Source organism: Anser brachyrhynchus (assembly GCF_964034855.1).
Source record: "Anser brachyrhynchus genome assembly, chromosome: 28".
Taxonomy (NCBI): domain Eukaryota; kingdom Metazoa; phylum Chordata; class Aves; order Anseriformes; family Anatidae; genus Anser; species Anser brachyrhynchus.
This window is the reverse complement of record NC_137721.1, coordinates 1,291,834-1,309,230: the sequence shown is the minus strand read 5'-3', so window position 1 is coordinate 1,309,230 and position 17,397 is coordinate 1,291,834. Positions and strand designations below refer to the sequence as shown.

The window sequence follows — 17,397 nt, the reverse complement described above, 5'->3', positions numbered from 1 at the left end:
TCGCACCAAGGCCGCCCAGTTGGGTGCACAGACTGCGCCCGCGTGCGGCCCCAGAGGCTCTTGCACACTCATGCACAAGCACCGGCACGCCCAGGTGTTGCACGCAGACCCAGCCGAGAGCAGAGGCAGGCAACGCTCGGTCCCAGGGTCCCGCGCGGGATTTATTTACAAAACCAGCAGTGCAGATACGAAAGGGCGACGGGGACCCCCGTCCTGTACAGGTATGTACACGCTGGGGCTCTATGTACAGCGGGACCCCCGGCCGAGCGGCCCCATGGGGACCCCCGCCGCCAGCCCCGGGCTCGGGGGGGCCCCTCGGCAGGGTCTGGGGGTGCGGGGTGGGACGGGCGAGCCCCGGTTTGGGGGGTTGGGGTGGGAGGGGGAGGGGGGGGACGTGTCTGTGCCATGGGGGGAAGGGGACAGCCGGGATCGGGGAGGGGACACAAGCGTCCCAAGTGCCACCGGCGAACCGCATCCCGAGCAGGGACCCCCGGGGGTCCCCCAGTGCTGCGCGCGGAAAGGAGCCGACCCAGAGTCCGAAGGGATGTTTTGGGGGGGAGGTCTGAGCCCCGCCGGGACTCCCGCCCATCCGTCTGTCCGTGGGGTCCCGCGTCCCCATGTCCCCACGCCTGTGGGTGCCCGGCGGCTCCGGCGCCCGTGGGTCCTGGGCGCTGCTGTCACCTCCTTTCTGGCCTGCCACTGCTGTCCCCGAGCGGGGCGCGGCGCGTGTCCCCAGCCTCGTGCCAGCAGCAAGGGGTTTGGGGGCCGGAGCCCCCTCCTGGGGCGCGGTGCATGTCCCGGGCGCGGTGCAAGCAGCAAGGGCGGCGTTTGGGGACCGAGCCCCGAGCCAGCCAGCGGGCGGGCAGCGGCGGAGCAGGGGAAGCCGCGGAGGGGACGGGGGTCCCTTGCGCGTCCCCCCCCTTGCCCCGCCACCCGGCCCGTCCCATGCCGCCGCCGCCGCCGCGCTCACACCAGGTGCCCGCGGCCATTGATGTAGATGCCGTTGGTGGTGGGCTTGGCCTGGAGCATGCCGTTCTCCTGCACGAAGTGGGTCATGGCCTGCTTGATGGGGTTGTCCCCGCTGTCCTCCTCCTCCTCCTTCGGCTCCTTGCCCTCCGGGGCAGGCAGCAGCGGGGCCGCCGGCACCTCCGTCTGCGTCTCGATCTCCCGCACCGTCGAGAGCGTCGAGTAGCTGGCCTCCTCGCTCTGCGGGGACACGGGTCAGGGTGAGGGGACGCGGGTCAGGGTGGGGGGCCCCACTGCCACCCGCCCCCAGGGATGTGGCCCCTGTCCCAGGGGCAGCGACGGGGCCGGGGTGCTGCTGTGCCCTGGGATGGGGACGCGGGGACGGGGACTGCAAGGTGCGTGCAGTGAAGGGTCTGCACGCACGGACAGGATGCACACACGCAAAAGGGGGGCATGAATGAAAGCGGGGTGCATGCACGGATGGGGGGGTGCACACAGAGAGGGGCTGCACGTGCAAAAGGGGTTTGCACGCACAGACAGAGGGGTGTGCGCTGAGGGGGGGCACGCACGTGTCCAAGGGGATTTGCACCCATGAAAGGGGGGGCTGCACACGAGGAGGGGCTGCACACACACACAGGCGGAGGACATGCTCCTGTAGCCCTGTGCAGGCACTGCCCACCGTGCCCCCCACCCCGAGCCCCCCGGCGGCCCGTGGTGCTCACCATGGCAGAGCAGATGCTGGTGCCCCGCAGGCTGTCCCCCCGCAGGCTGTCCCCCCGCAGGCTGCCCTGCCGGCTCTCGGCACGCAGGTGCAGCGTCTCCTCCAGCTGCAGCACCACGTGAGGAACCCCCGGGCACAGCACGGGACCCCCCTCGGGCCCCCGGTGCCCAACGCCCCATCCAGCACCACCAACCACCACCGCAACACACGGTGCCCCACGCACCCAGACCCCCAATACGTACCCCAATACCCCGTGGGCACCCAAAAGCACCCAACACCCCAAGAGCACCCCAATACCTGGCCCCACGGGCACCCAACTGCCCCGCACCCACCCCTTGGCACCCCAATACCCCGCGTCCCAACACACAGCCCCATGGGCACCCCAGTGTGCAGCCCTCTTTGAGCACCCCAGCACCCTCCATACCCCAAGATCCCCTCCCTAGCGCACCCCCACCTCCCACCCCGGGCCCCCCCCACGCCCACCGCGCCCCCGTCCCCACCTGGGTGCGCGTGTCGGTGCTGTGGCTGGAGTGCAGGCGCCGGATGGAGTTCTCCCTGGTGAGCGTCAGCTCCTCCTCGCTGCGGGCACGGCACGACGGCACCTCACCAGGGGTCCCACCGGGGCCCCACGGGGTCCCATCGGGTCCCAGCACCCCCCCCCCCACCCCGGCCACCCCATGACCCTCTACCCGGCTCTTACTACTTCTCCGAGATGCGCTTGGTCTTGCGCTTGTGGTAGAGGGTCATGACGACGACGACAACGACGAGGACGCAGAGCAGCACGGCGGCGATGACGCCCACCACCACCACCGAGGCAGAGACCAGGTCCACCTTGCGCACCTCGTTCTCTGCGGGGGGGGGGGGGACGGGGGGGTGGGTGCAGCGAGGAGGGGGTGAGAAGATGGGGGGGGTGAGTACGTGGGCGGGGGGAGGCAGGGACAGATGGACAGGGGGGTGAGGGGATGGAGGGACGAGCGCACGGAGGGACGAAGCACACGGAGGGAGGCACGGGTACAGGGACGGATGGAGGGATGGAGTATGGGGAGGGAGGGATGGAACGAGTCCAGGGATGGAGGGATGGAGTCCAGGACATGGCACATGGAGGGAGGGATGAGCACGTGGACGGATGAAAACGTGGAGGCAGGGAGGGAGAAGCACGTGGGTGGATGGATGAACACACGGACGGAAGGACAAGTACGCGGCCGGGGTTTTGGCTGGGTGGATGAGCACACGGGTGGGTGGGCGGAGGGACGGATGAGCGCACGGCTGGAGGGATGAGCGCACGGAGGGATGGAGGGAGGGACGGATGAGTGCATGGCTGGGGGGGTGACTGCACGCAGGGATGGAGGGAGGGACGGATGAGTGCATGGCTGGGGGGGTGACTGCACGGAAGGACAGAGGGAGGGACGGATGAGTGCATGGCTGAAGGGATGAGCGCATGGCTGAAGGGATGAGCGCACGGAGAGGTGAGCGCACGGATGGAGGGTTGGGCAGGTGAGTAGGCAGCTGAGCAGGAAAATGGGCGGAAGGACGGATGAGCAGGCACTGGGAGGATGAGTGGACGGACGGGAGGATGAGCAGCAGGGTGAGCGCACGGGTGGGCGGAGCAGGCACGGGGAGAGGGCTGGGTCAGCGCAGGGACAGAGGAGCAGGTGAACGGGGGGGTGGGTGAACACGGGGGTGGCTGGGCGGGAACGGATGGACGTGGATGGGTAGAGAGAAGTGGCGGGGATGGAGGGATGGATGGATGGACGGACAAATGGATGGGTGGACAGATGGACGTGGGCGGGTAGAGAGAAGTGGCATGGATGGATGGACAAACAGACGGAAGAACAAGTGGAGGATGAACAGAGTGAAATGGCGCGGAGCTAACGGGTGGGCGAACAAACGACAGACAAGTCCAGAGAGAGAGAAAGACACGGGGGGGGGAGGATGGATGGATGTGCGGACAGATGGACGGACAAACTGGCGAACGGGTGGAAAGGAGCATCTGGGGGTGGACAGACGGATGGACGGAGAGAGAGAGAGGGCAGGGAGGAGCAGAGGGACAGACAGCCGGGCAGACAGCCTGGGAAGGGACACGGCAGCAAGTCTGGACCGACGGGCAGACGGACAGACAGAAGCAGAAGGATCAGCAGCACCCCCCCCACCACAGCCCCCCCCCGTTCCCCCCACCCTCGGCGTCCCCGGTCCCCCCGAGCCGCCCACCTGCCGCCCTGCCCTTGACGCTGACGTTGGCCCGCGCCTCCTTGGTGGCCACGCGGTTGGCCACGCGGCACACGTAGTCCCCGGCGTCGGCGGCGGCGAGGGGCCGCTGGAAGACCAGGGTGTCCCCCTTCACCCGCACGCCGGCGGGCAGCGGGGCGTTGAGCCTGCGGGGGCACGGTGAGCGTCGGCGTGCCCGGGCGGGCGCCGCGGCGCTGCCGGCATCAAAGCCCGGCGCCGTTCCCACGGGTGCGCGGTGCTGACGCCCAGCCCCGGCCGGCGCGGGGCCTGCCCAGGCACGGCCAGACCTGCAGCGCCCGCCGCCGAGCGGGGCAGCGGCACCGGCACGCCCGGGCGGGACACGGCGGGACGGGCACGGGCAGGGACACGGGCAGGGGGACGCGGCGGGGACGCGGGCACGGCAGGGATGGGGCTGGGGGCACGGCAGGGACACGGGGACGGGCAGGGGGGGACACGGGAGGGACACGGCAGGGGACACGGCAGGGAGAGGGGAAACGGCAGGGACAAGGAGGGGACACAGCAGGGATGGGGGCACGGCAGGGACATGGGGACAGACCAGGGGGACACGCGAGGGACAGGGAACGTGGCAGGGACAAAGAGGGGACCCAGCAGGGATGTGGGCAAGGGGGAAGCAGCAGGGACCCGGGCACAGCAGGGACAGGGCAGGGACAGGGAAAACCGCAGGGACAAAGGCAGGGGGACACAGGAGGGACACGGGCAGAGATGGCGGGACACAGGCCAGGGAAAAGGACATGGGTGGGGGGACACGGGCACAGGCGGGAACACGGCAGGGACACGGGTGCACAGCCACGGGCAGGGGACACGGCAGGGCCACGGCCACCCGCAGGCAGCACAAGGACAGGGACACGCGCATGGGCCACCAGCAGGGGACACGGCAGGGCCACCAAACCCCAGGGGAGACACGGCGGGGACGAGGCCAGGCGCGGGGGCCAGCCGATGGCCTCACCGTGTCCAGTTGTAGGTGGGGGGCGGGTTGCCGTCCCCCAGGCAGGTCAGCGTGGCCCCCTCCATGCCCTCCGCCCACTCTTCCGAGTGCCCCAGCACCGAGGCGTCCGACAGGTCTGGGGGACACCGAGGGGACAGTGAGGGGACAGGCGGGGACGAGGCGGTGACACCCCTCCCCTCCCCGCCATCCCAGGGCCCCCAGGTCCCCAGTGCGCCCCCTCTCCTACGTGTCCCCTGTGCCCATCACGCCCCCGAGGTCCCCAAAGCCCCCCCGTGTCCCCAACACCCCCGTCCTCCACGTCCCCAAAGCCCGTGGCTCCCCGTGTCCCGCTGCCACCCCTGCTCCCCACCCACCCTGGTTCCTGTGTCCCTCGTGTCCCCAGCGCCCGCTACCCCCCCATGCCCCTCCGTGTCCCCTGTCCCTCGGTGTCCCCCACGTTCTCCATCTCCCCCAGTGCCCTCCATGTCCTCCCTGTCCCGTGTCCCCCATGCCCTCAAGCCTCCCCCATGTCCCTCGATGCCCCCCATGCCCCCAGTGTCCCCCACGCCCCCCAACATCTCTTACATCCCCAGTGTCCCCCATGCCCCTCACTGTCCCCGGTGTCCCCGTGCCCTCAGTACCTCCCACATCCCTCAACGTCCCCCAGTACCTCCCACGCCCTCAATGCCACCCATGTCCCCTATGGTCCCCATGTCCCCAATGCCCCCCATGGTCCCCGTGTCCCCAATGCCCCCCAACGGTCCCCGTGTCCCCAACACCTCCCATGGTCCCCACGTTCCCAACGCCCCCCACTGTCCCCGTGTCCCCAGCGCCCCCCACGGTCCCTGTGTCCCCAGCGCCCCCCACGGTCCCCGTGTCCCCAGCGCCCCCCACGGTCCCCGTGCCGCACAGGCGACGCTGAGCTGGTGGGTGATCCTCTTCTCGTGGCGCAGCCCGGGGTGTGCCACCACGCAGGTGAGGCTCTTGCCGTTCATGCTGCGCCCGGGCACCAGGAAGAACTCGCTGGTGACGGAGGCGGAGCGGGAGTGCACCGAGCGGCGCGTGGTGTTGGTGCCCCGCACCTCCGTCTCCCAGCGCACCGAGGGCACGGGGCTGCCCTCCGCCGTGCACGAGGCCGCCAGCGTCTGGCCCTGGCCCTCCTCCAGCGGTGGCCCCGGGTTCAGGATGGGCAGCGGCGGCACTGCGGGCAGCGGCGTCAGACCCCCAAGCCCCCAGCTCAGGGCCTGCAGCTGGCCCCAGCACCACTCGCCCAGTACCCGCTGCTTGCCCACCATGCCCATGGCCCCCTGCCCTCCCCCCCATGCCCACCGCCCCATAGCCATCGCCCTCTGCCCTTTACCCATTGTCCCATGCCCATCACCCTGTGCCCATCAACCCCATGCCCATCAGCCATTGCCCCATGCCTGTCACCCCTGTCATTCCCCATCCGTCACCCTGTACCCATCATCCCATTGTCTTACGGCCCCCTGCCCATCACCTTATGCCCATTGTCCCATGACCCCATGCCCATCACCCCGTATCCCCACGCCCATCGCCCCATGACCCCATGCCCGCCACCCCATTGTCCCATGTTCATTGCCCCATTACCCCATGCCCATCACCCCATCCCACGATTCCATGCCTGCCACCCCATGCCCATTGTCCCATGGCTCCGTGCCCGACACCCTGTTGCCCCATGCTCATCGCCCCACGCCCATCACCCCATGCCCACCATCCCATTGTCTCATGGCCCCATGACCCCTATACCCATTGCCCCATCACCACGTACCCATTGTCCCACCACCCCGTGTCTCTGTGCCCATCATCCCCACCACCCCATGCCTGCAACCCCATGGCCCCATCACCTCATGGCCCCATGCCTGCCACCCCATCGTCCTGCGCCCATCGCCCCTTCCCCACCATCCCATTACCCCATACCCACTCCCCCACTGCCCCGTGCCCATCTGCCCCGTAGCCCCGCGCCCGCCGCCAGGCACTCACCCAGCACCTTGAGGGTGAGGCGCCCCTCGAAGCTGCCCATGGGGAAGGTGATGAGGTGACACTCGTAGTCGCCCTCGTCCCCCTGCACGGCGTTGCGCAGGACGATGGCGCCGTCCTCCAGCGCGCCGGGCGCCCGCCGCAGCACGCGGCCCGCATAGGCGTCCTGCACGTGCTCGCCGTGCTGCCGGTTGAGCACGGCCACCTCGGCGCTGTGCCCCGCCGGGCCCCGCTTCAGCCACGTCACCTGCACCACCTGCTCGCCCTCCTGCGCCCGGTACCGGCACGGCAGCACCACGTCCTGGCCCAGCACCGCCGTCACGCTGCGCTCCACCTCCACCACCCCCGACCGGCAACCTGCGGGCACCCAAGGGTGGCACCGGCGCCTCGGGACTCGCCACGGGGCGCTGGTGTGCTCGCGGCGTTGCACGCTCGCCAGCGCTCGGGTGCACTCGCGCAGGCAGGCGTGCTTGCACACGCTTGTACGTGCTTGCACACACGTGGGCGCACTTGTGTTTACACTCACTTGGAGGCGCTCACACTCAGACACACTTGTCTATGTTTGTGCAACAGTGGGGGTTGCTCAGACGTGCGGGCTTGGGCACACCTGCACATGCTCCAGCACGTCTATGCACACTCAGGCACACTTGTGCACACTTCCACACGCTCACGCATGCACTTGCATATGCCTGGACACACTCACAAATGCTCAAGCATGTTTGGGCATGGCTGCACGCTTCAACATGCTTAGATGCACTCATGCACACTCAGGCACACGTGCACACACATGCAGGCTCGGGTGTGCTCACACTCGAGCACACGTGGGTGTGCTCTCAGATGCTGAGTGCGCTCACACACACTTGGGCACATGCATGTGCTCACACCTACCGCAAGCTTCCACATGTTCATGTGTGTGCACTCACACATCCACGCGTGCTTCAGCATGTTTATGCACGCTTGTGCACATTTGCGCGTGCTCAGGCACGGCTGGGCACGCTTGTGCATGCTTTGGCATGCTTGCACATGCTTGGACACACCGATGCACTTTCAAGTGCACTTGTGTACACTCACATGCTTGGGCACGCTCGTGCACATTTGGATGTGCTCATGCTTGCTTCCACATGCTGGGGCACACTCACACATGCTTAGGCGTGCTTGCACATGCACAAATGTGCTCGCGCACACTCAGACACACTTGTACATACTTTATAAACATCTGCACACCCCTGTGCACACTTGGACACACTCACGTGTCACTGACACGCTCACACACTTGGAAGTGCTTGTGCGAGCTTGCGTGCACTCGCAGATGCTCACCACGCGTGCACATCCATGGGCACGGCAGCACGCTGGGGCACGTTCCTGCACGCTTGCACGTACTCACGCACACTCCCGCACGCAGGGGCACATTCAGACACGCTCAGGCCCACTCAGACACAGCCACGCACACCTGCACGCACCCGTACACGGGGACACACTCACTCTCGGGTGCGTCGACCGCGCTCACGCCCCCCCTTGGGCGCACCGGGGGGCCCCCTCCCGGCCCTTGCACGCGCCGGGGCACACTCGCAGCTCGCCCGCCGCGGCGTTCCCATGCGCGGGGCCCACCCAGCGCTCACCGGGGCGGGCGCGCGGGCGGGCGGCGTGGCGGGGAGCGGCCGTGCCTGCGAGGCCAGCCCAACCGGCCCGCGCACATGCCGGGCGCTGCCGCGGCTTGCGGAGCCTCCCGCCCCCGGCACCGGCACCAGCACCGGCACCGCGGGGGCTCCCGCCGCCGCCGCCGCCGCCGCCCCCCGCCGAGCCCCCCACGGCTTTTAATTAAACTGGCCTTAATTGCCACCCCCCCCCCCAACTCCTCGATTAGTCGACGTATTAATTAAGTAATTGCCGGGCTCTTCGTCACCACCACGCTGCCCCGGTCGCTGGATCCCGGCCCTCTCGCCATCCCCCCGCGGCGCGCGACGCCCGGTGCCTCGGTTTCCCCCGGTGCGGCAGCAAAGCCCCCGCACGGGCTGGGGGCTCCGGGGGGGGCCACGGCGGGGTCCCAGCGGCAGCGGGGGGTGGCGGCGGCGCTGGCAGCGGGCCCCCGCCGCGGGGCGTCCCCACCCAACGGGGCCGAGCGCGTGGGAACGGGGCCGGGAACCGGCTCAACCGGCTCCCGCGGGGTCACCGCCTCGGCGCCGCGCTGCAGGATGCGGCCCCGGGCCTGCCGGCACGGCTGGGGGGGTCCCGGGAGGGGGGCACACGCGCGTGCAAGGCCGGCCGCGCCTTCGCACCCAGGGCTGCGCTCGGGATGCCCCCCCTCCGTGCGCGCGGCACTCGCACGCGTGGGCTCGTGCCCTGTGCACGGCTGTGTGGCCCCGGCGGGGACACGCGCACACACGCGTGTGCCCCCCCCCCAGCGATGCACCCACACGCGTGTGCGCCCACAGCCGCCGTGAACACGCACGGGGGGGGGGGGGCTCCCAGCCCAGTGACCGTGCACACGCGTGTCCCTCCCGCTCACACCTGCACACACGCACCTCGGGGCTGGCCCCGCTCTGTGCCCCCCCCGCCTCCCACCACGGAGCCCCCCCGAGCTGAGCCCCGGGCTGGGGGGGGGGACGGGGGGGGCTCAGCACCCACCGCAGTGACGGTGACGTCCCCCCAGCAGCACCCAGCCCCTTCCCACGGGGGTTCCGCGAGTGGGGAAACTGAGGCACGGCAGGTGGGGGAGGGGGCAGGGCATCATGCCCCCCCCCCCCAGCACCCGTGGGTGCAGCACCCACCTCGGGGGGCTGAGCCTTTGTCCCCGTCCCCTCCCCAGCACCCGCAACGCCCCCCCCACGTGTGAACAATGGGAGAGCAGAGACAATGGGGGGGACCCTGGGGGTGCACGGTGCGTCCTCCCCCCCCCCCCCCCGTGTCCCTTCCCAGACAGCCCTCGGGTGTCCCCAGAGGGGACAGCCCCGTTCCCACGGTGGCCTCAGAGCGGTTAGCCCTGTCCCCCCCCCCAGCATTGTGTCCCCCCCCCAGCATTGTGTCCCCCCCCCCCCGCAACCTGCCACGTCCCCCAGCGTCCCCAGACGGACCGGCCCCGGTCCCGCGGTGCCCCCCCCGGTCCCGTCCCGTCCCCTCACCACGTCCCCCCCCCCCCTCCGGTGTCCCCCCCCAGCCCCGGCCCCGCCACGTTCCGGTTTTGGGGGGGGGGGGGGGCGACGACACCGGAGCGGCAGCCGGGGATGCACGGGGCACACCCACGGCCACGGCGCTGACACACGCACGGACACGCGAGCGTGCACGCGGCCGGGACGGGGGCACCGGGACACGGGCACACGCACCGGGGGCACGGCCGCAGGTGCACGGAGCCGCAGGTGCACACGCGAGCGCACCCACGTAGGCACACGCGTGTGCACCCACTCACACGCACGGACACGCGTGTCCCCCCCCCCCACTTCCCCGCACGCCCGGTCCCGCTCCGCCCCCAGCCCCGGGGGTACCGGTGCCCCCGGCCCCGGCCCGCCCCCCCCGCCCGGCCCGGAGCAACCGGTGCTGCCGGTGCCGCTCCCGGTGCCGCTCCCCGCCCGCAGGGGCTCGGTCCCGCGGAACGGCCCCGGTGCCCCCGGTCCGGTGCCGGTGCCGGTGCCGGTTCCGTCCCTTACCGGTGGCGGCGAGGAGGAGGAGGAGGAGGAAGACGACAACGGGCGTCCCGGGCCGCATCCCGCGGGGGGCCATGCGGACACCTGCGGGCTCACGGCGCTGCTCGGCTCCCGGCCAGCACCATCCGGGCCGAACCGGGCCGAACCGAGCGGAACGGGGCCGAGCCGAACCGGACCGGGCCGGGCCGGGCCGGGCCGGGCCGAACCGGGCTGCACCGGGCCGAACCGGGCGGCTCCGGGCCGTGCGCGGCGTTGGGGCCGGTGCTGCGCCGCTCGGAGCCGGGACGGGGCGGGGCGGGGCCGCCGGGGCGGGGCGGGGCGGGGCGGGGCCGGGGGGCGGGGCCTGAGGGGGCGGGGCCCCGGGCGGGGCCGGGCGGGGCGGACCGGTCCGGCAGGTCGGGGCAGGGGCGGGGCCAAGGGCGCGGTCTTAAAGGGGCAACAGCGCCCGGCGGGGGCTGTGGGGCCCACCGGCAGAGCCCCCGCCCGCCCCGCCGGTGCCTCCCCCCGGGGGGCCCAGCGCCGCCCCCCCCCCCCCATCGCGGGGTCCCCTTCGCCCCCCTCCGGTGTCCCCGTGGTGTCCCCGGCGGCTTCTCCCATCGCCACAGCCCTCCCGGACACCCCCCGTGCCCCCCCCAGCGTGTCCCAGTGCCCCCCCAGTGTGTCCCAGTGCCCCCCCAGTGCGTCCCAGTGCCCCCCCAGCCCATTCCCCCCATTCCCCCGGGTGGGACCCCCCAAAAGCCCCTGTTTCTACCCAAATCGCGGGGAGGCGGACGGGGGAGGGCAGGGGGCTGGCACCGACCCCCCCCCAAGTGTGGGGTCCCCAAATCCCACCGGACCCAGCAGCACGGGGGGGCGGGGGGGGGGCAGAACAGGCACTTTATTGGCACAGCAAGAGCGGGAGGGGTGGGGAAGGGGCAAGGGGGCAAAATGGGGGGGGGGGGGGGGGCTCAGCCTGCAGGGACCGAGCACCCCGGGGCGCCCCCTCCCGGCTCTGCTGGGCCGGGGGGGGCAGGAGCAGGGCCCCGGGACCCCCTCAGGCCCCCCCAGCTTCGGAGCTCTCCGGGGACGGGTCCTTGGTGGCGGCGCAGAGGTGGAAGAGCCCTGGGGGGGGGGGGGGGAGAGGTGGGGGCGGTGGGGTGAGAGGTGGGCACGGGGGTGCCCGGAGCTGCCCCCACCCATGGGTGCCCCGGCGGTGCCCAGCCGGGCCCGGTACCTGCCGAGCCGGTGAGGACGACGGCGACCCAGGCGAGGAGGTAGGACCAGGAGAGGCGCCAGGCGCTGGGTGCTGGGCCCAGCAGGCTCCGAGCGCCGGCCGTGCATACCGCCAGCCCCAGCAGCGCCAGGAGACCTGCGGGACACCAGGGGGGGGGTGTACGGGGCTGAGAGCCCCCGGGGAACCGCGGGGACCCGGCACGGTGCGTGGCTGCAGGGACCGGGCACAGCTCATCACAGCAGTGACAGCTCATGGCAGCAGAGACCAGGCACAGCTCATCACAGCAGTGACCTGGCACAGCCCATGGCAGCGGAGACCGGGCTCAGCCTGCAGAGACCGGGCACAACTCATCACAGCAATGACCGCTCATCACAGCAGAGACCGGGCACAGCTCATCACAGCAATGACAGCTCATGGCAGCAGAGACCGGGCACAGCTCATCACAGCAGTGACCGCTCAGCCCCGATGCCCCCTCCCCGACCCCAGCCCCCGAGCCCACCGTGCCCCCCCCGCCCCGTCCCCACGTACCCGCCAGCAGCAGGGTGACGCCGGCCGCACGGGCACGCGCCCTGCGGGCAGCACCGGCGGCGGCGGCCGAGAGCCCCAGGGCGAAGCCGGCGGCGGCGGCCAGCACCGCGAGCAGCATCAGCACCCGCGTGGCGTCCCAGAAAGCTGCGGGGACACGCGCGTTGGGGACACCGGGCACGCGGGGACCCCGGCGCCCTGCCCGCAGAGCCGGTGCCTACCCGGGGGGCCGGGGGGGGGCCGGCAGTGCCCCCCCAGGCAGAGGTGCCACAGCCCGACGGCCGCGGTGCCGCCGGGCGCCCGGTGCTGCAGCCAGAAGTCGGTGGCGGTGGCGGTGACGAGCAGGGCCAGGCCGCTGGCAGCGCACAGCAGCCCCCCCCCGACCGGCATCGTCCCCTGCGCACAGCGGGGGGGGGGTGGGGGGGGGCTGGGGGGGGGCTGCTGTGTCCCCCCCCAACCACCACCACCGGCCTGGGGACCCTGCGCCACCACCCGTGGGGAGGGGACGCAGGGATGGATGGGGCAGTGGTGGGGATGGGGGGCGCCCAGGGGTGGCACCGCAAGGGGATGGGGGGGACGTCCCCGGGGAGGGGGGGGGCACCCAGGGGTGGCGTCTCCAGGGGACGGTGGGGACAAGCGTGGGGACGTCCCCAGGGACATGGGGGCACCCAGGGGTGGCAGCTCCAGGGGACGCTTTGGACAACCATGGGGACATCTCCGGGGATGGGGGGGCACCCAGGGGTGGCGCCTGCAGGGGACACTGGGGACAACCCCAGGGACATCTTTGGGGTGCCAGTGAAACCCAGGGGGTGGCATCCTCAGGGGACACTGGGGACAGCTGTGGGGACATTTCCAGGGGCAGGGGGGTTCCTGGGGAGGGGGACACCTGGGGACACCAGGGGTACCCAAGGTGGCATCTCCAGGGGACACCGTGGGGGACCCGGGGGGCGTCACCTCTGGGTGGCAGGTGGCGGGGTGGGGACAGGGGCTTGGTGGCCACTCACCCTCCTTCAGCACCCGCCAGCGGGGTGCCCCATGGCCGTCCCTCCGTCCGTCCCTCCGTCCGTCCGTCCCGGCCGATGGGTGATGGGGATGTGGCCGGGGGGGTGTTAAGGCCCCCGGGCGCACGTGGCACTGCCATTGTCCGGGGACACAAAGGCTGGGAAGGCTCTGGGTGCTCTGGGTGCCGCCTCCCCCCCCCCCCCGGGGGCTGACACCGCAAAATCCCGTCCCCGTGTGTCAACCGCCTGCGGGGACGCTGGGGACAGCGGGGGGGGGACAAGAGGAATGGCACCCAGGGTCCCCCCCCCGGCCCACGTCCCCAGGGCAGGGCGGCAGCACCTCGGGGACAGCGGGTCCTGGCCCCGTGGGCAGGATCAGTCCCGGCCGAGGCCAGGCTTGTCCCCAGCGCCCCGGGGACACGGCTGCAGCTGGGGGGGGCAGGGGACAGCGGGGGCACCGCGGGCGTGGGGGGCACCAGGGACAGGGACACCGGGGAAGGTGCCACCGGGGGCACAGACACCAGGGGCACGGGGGACGCTGGGGACAGGCGCCGCCGCTCGGGGCAAGCACCACGCCCCAAATCTCCCCACATTCTGCCCCGTTTCCACCGCTTTTTGACCCAAAAAGCGCTGTGGCCGGGGGGGTGGCACCAGGCGACAGCAGGGGAGGGGCGAGGAGGTGTTGGCCCCCTGGTGACCCCCGGGGGGACGTGCCACACGCGTGTGCCCTGGCAGGCGGACACACGCGGCCCCACCTGCAAGTGGGGTCACACCGGGGGGGGGGGGGGGACACACGTCCAGGACAAGCAGGCAGAGGGACACACCCACGTGTGCACACCCCCCCCATGTGTGTGCACACATTTGCACACTCACACATGCGCACGCATGTGCACGCTCAGACGTGTGCACACCCACAGGTGCACGCCCACGCATGCACACCCACCCGCACTTTTCACGCTCACGTTTGCACGCTCACACTTGCACAGCCACATTTGCACACCCACACTTGCACACCCACCCACCCACACACATTTGCACAACCACATTTGCACACCCACACTTGCACACCCACGCTTGCACACCCACGCTTGCACACCCACATTTGCACACCCACACGTGCACACCCACCCACACGCACACACATTTTTCACGCTCACATTTGCACGCTCACGTTTGCACGCTCACACTTGCACACCCACATTTGCACACCCACACTTGCACACCCACCCACACGCACCCACACTTGCACACCCACGCTTGCACACCCACATTTGCACACCCACGCTTGCACGCCCACTCCCGTCACAGCCGCAGGGTGAGGGCCGGCAGCAGCAGCAGGAGGCTGAAGGCACCGCGAGGGGGGGCGCTGGAGCAGGGCTGGCTGCAGGGGACACCTGCGGGGGGGGGGGGGACACGGGGGAGGGACACTCGGGGGCTGCCCCCGTCCCCACGGACTGAGGCCGGGGCGAGGGGCCCCCACGACCCCACGTCCCCACTGACCCAACGCCACGGGGAGGGGCACCCACCCCCGACCCCACAGACCCAGTACCGGGGGGCTCCCACGTTCCCATCCCACAGCCCTCCCCAACCCCCCCCAGCCCCCCCAACCCCAATACCAGGGTGGGGGGGCTCCCACGTTCCCATCCCACAGACCCCCCCCAACCCCCCCCAACCCCCCAGACCTTATACCAGGGTGGGGGGCTCCCACGTTCCCATCCCACAGACCCCCCCCCCAACCCCCCCCAACCCCAATACCAGGCTGGGGAGCCCCCCCATTCCCATCCCCATAGCCCCCCCCCAACCCCCCAGACCCAACCCCTCGGTGGGGGGCTCCCACCTCCCACCCCCCCAGCCCATCCCCTCCGACCCGACGCGGTGCTGGGGGGCTGCCCCCCGCCGTGCCCCCCCCCCCCCCCGTGCTCGCACCGCCGAGCTCCAGCGTCACCTCCCCGCAGGCGCAGTCGTCGCGGCCCAGCAGCAGGCACCTATAGGTGCCCCCGTCCCCGGCCTGCAGCCCCCCCAGCACCAGCAGCGCCCCGCCGGGCCCCCCCAGCCCGGCCCGCTCACGGTACGGGGGGGTGCAGCTGGGGGGGCCCAGGCGGCCCCGGCTGCAGACCAGGCTCCCCCCGAAGTGCCAGCGCACGGCCAGCAGCGGGCCCAGGTGGCCGCCCCCCCCCGGGCACCCCAGGGTGACGGCGGCCCCCAAGGTGCCGTTGGCCTGGGCACGGCCCCGGTGGGGGCTGCGGCACGCGCTGCACCCCCCCGCCGCCTCGGTGGGGCCGCCTGGGGACAAGGGGGGGGCTGTCACCTGCACGGCCACCCCCTGGGGGGGGGGCACAGAGGTGGGGGACGGGGGGTGCTGGCACCGTGCCGTGGTGGGTGCGGGGGGGGGCAACGCGGTGGGACACGGGGGGGTGGCACTGGGCTAGGGGGCGGTTATGGGGGGGGGACACAGTGAGGGGGGACATGGGGCTGGCACTGTCCCACGGTGTGGCTGGGGGGGGGACACAATGCAGGGGGATGGTGGGGACTGTCACCGTGCCATGGGGTGGGCGCGGGGGGGGGACACACGGTGCGGTGGGACACGGGGCTGGCACCGTCTGTGGGAGGGGGGACACGGGGGTGTCACTGCCCGCGGGGGGGGGGACACGGGGCTGGCACCGTCTGTGGGAGGGGGACACGGGGGTGTCAGTGCCCGCGGGGGGGGACACGGGGCTGGCACCGTCTGTGGGAGGGGGACACGGGGGTGTCAGTGCCCGCGGGGGGGGGGACACGGGGCTGGCACCGTCTGGGGGAGGGGGACACGGGGGTGTCAGTGCCCGCGGGGGGGGGACACGGGGCTGGCACCGTCTGGGGGAGGGGGACACGGGGGTGTCAGTGCCCGCGGGGGGGGGACACGGGGGTGTCAGTGCCCGCGGGGGGGGGACACGGGGGTGTCAGTGCCCGCGGGGGGGGACACGGGGGTGTCACTGTCCCCAGCCCGCCGCGTGGCCGTGGCGGGGACTCGCCGCTCTGGGACACTCGGGGACCGTCGGCAGCGCACGGAGGGGACGGGGACGGGGACGGGGGGGGGGGGGCGAGAAGGGACAGGGAGGGGGACACGGCTGGGACCCCCCCACAACCCCCCCGGGCTTCCCCGGCCCCCCCCTCCCCGCCGCGTGTCCCCCGCAGCCACCCACACCCCCCCCCCCCCCCGGGTGCCGCCACCCCCGGGTCCCCCCGGGTCCCCCGCGCCCCCCGGGTGCCGCCGCCCCCCCCCCCGCGCCCCCCCGGCGCCGGGACCCACCGGGGGGCAGCAGGGCCGGGCCCAGCCCGAGGGGCAGCAGCAGGACCCACATCTGCGGGCGGCTCCGGAGCGGCGGGGACGGGCGGGGGCGGCCCGGGACGGGGGGGGGGGAACGGGGGGGGGGACGGGGGGGGTGGGAGCGGCCTCTGGGCGGGACCCGGGGGGGGGGGGGGGGAACGGGGCCGAGGGGACACGGGGAGAACCGGGGGGGGGGGGGGGGGCAAATACAGGCGGGGGAGGACGGGGAGGGGGGCACGCAGGGACCTAAATTAAGGATGTGCCCCCCCCCCTGCCCCCCCCCCGGGGACACCCAGCGCTTGTAGGGCTGGGGCCCGATCCTGGAGGGGGGGGGGGAAGGGTCCTGGGGACAAATCCTGACCCCAGGGGGACAAATCCTGACCCCAGGGGGATAAATCCTGCCCCGGGGGCACGCTGTGTATGCCCCCCCCCTCGCCCCCCCCCAGCCCCGGGGGCCGCATCCAGCCCAGCTACGTGGCGGGCGGCTCTTCATCCCCCCCCCCCCCCCCCCCCCCCCCGTTATTTTTGCCATAGCAGCCCGCAAACAAACCCAGCGCCGCTGGATCCAGCCCCAGCACCGACGTCCGGCCTGGCTGCACGTAGGGCCAGGCCCCCCCGGCCCCCCCCCCGGCCCCGCTTGGGGCCACCCCAGCCCCCGCGCTGTCCCCACAGCCCCCAGCGGGGCGTTCCCCAGGGGGTGCTGGGGGGGGGGGGGGCTCTGTCACCCCGCATCCCGCCGCTGTCCCCACTGGGGACACTGGTGGCCGGCTCGTCCTCGTCCCCCCCCCATGCGCCGAAGCTGCCCGGGTTCAGCGGGCGGCTTCTCGTGGGTGGCTGAACGCCAAAATCCCTGCATTTC

General features: G+C 72.4%; 2 protein-coding genes across 4 annotated transcripts; both read right to left on the bottom strand.

The window, feature by feature from the left end:
• Positions 1–140: 140 nt before the first annotated feature.
• On the bottom strand, positions 141–10,793 carry NECTIN4 (nectin cell adhesion molecule 4). The gene is made up of 9 exons (XM_080570037.1): positions 10,499–10,793; positions 6,861–7,214; positions 5,770–6,060; positions 4,881–4,995; positions 3,896–4,059; positions 2,388–2,535; positions 2,188–2,266; positions 1,689–1,793; positions 141–1,206 (listed from the first exon to the last, which is right to left on the bottom strand). The coding sequence occupies exons 1-9, from the start codon at positions 10,569–10,571 to the stop codon at positions 967–969; spliced, it is 1,569 nt and encodes a 522-aa protein (XP_080426163.1). The 5' UTR covers positions 10,572–10,793; the 3' UTR covers positions 141–966.
• A 564-nt stretch (positions 10,794–11,357) lies between these two features.
• LOC308183718 (lens fiber membrane intrinsic protein-like) lies at positions 11,358–16,627 on the bottom strand. Of its 3 annotated transcripts, XM_080570033.1 has the most exons (7): positions 16,521–16,627; positions 15,161–15,517; positions 13,238–14,628; positions 12,455–12,629; positions 12,237–12,380; positions 11,709–11,843; positions 11,358–11,596 (listed from the first exon to the last, which is right to left on the bottom strand). In XM_080570033.1, exons 4-7 carry the CDS (start codon positions 12,621–12,623, stop codon positions 11,529–11,531), a joined length of 516 nt encoding a protein of 171 aa, XP_080426159.1. In that variant the 5' UTR covers positions 12,624–12,629; positions 13,238–14,628; positions 15,161–15,517; positions 16,521–16,627; the 3' UTR covers positions 11,358–11,528. The 3 variants fall into 3 exon arrangements, 2 of the variants coding, with proteins under 2 accessions (XP_080426159.1, XP_080426160.1); XM_080570034.1 differs by lacking the exon at positions 15,161–15,517 and having other exon boundaries at positions 13,238–13,367; positions 16,521–16,620; XR_013942486.1 differs by lacking the exons at positions 11,358–11,596; positions 11,709–11,843; positions 12,237–12,380; positions 12,455–12,629 and having other exon boundaries at positions 13,238–14,182; positions 14,392–14,628.
• Positions 16,628–17,397: the final 770 nt, after the last annotated feature.

Bases quoted from the DNA above. Each gene is read 5' to 3' on its own strand.
- NECTIN4 (XM_080570037.1), bottom strand. From the start codon at position 10,571: ATGGCCCCCCGCGGGATGCGGCCCGGGACGCCCGTTGTCGTCTTCCTC. The intron at 2,267-2,387 runs GTAAGAGCCGGG...CCGTGCCCGCAG, and splicing joins AAGCGCATCTCGGAGAAGTA to CGAGGAGGAGCTGACGCTCA. The intron at 1,794-2,187 runs GTGGGGACGGGG...GTGGTGCTGCAG, and splicing joins GCACCGACACGCGCACCCAG to CTGGAGGAGACGCTGCACCT.
- LOC308183718 (XM_080570033.1), bottom strand. From the start codon at position 12,623: ATGCCGGTCGGGGGGGGGCTGCTGTGCGCTGCCAGCGGCCTGGCCCTG. The intron at 12,381-12,454 runs GTAGGCACCGGC...GTGTCCCCGCAG, and splicing joins GCCCCCCCCCGGCCCCCCGG to CTTTCTGGGACGCCACGCGG. The intron at 11,597-11,708 runs GTACCGGGCCCG...CCCCCCCCCCAG, and splicing joins CGTCCTCACCGGCTCGGCAG to GGCTCTTCCACCTCTGCGCC.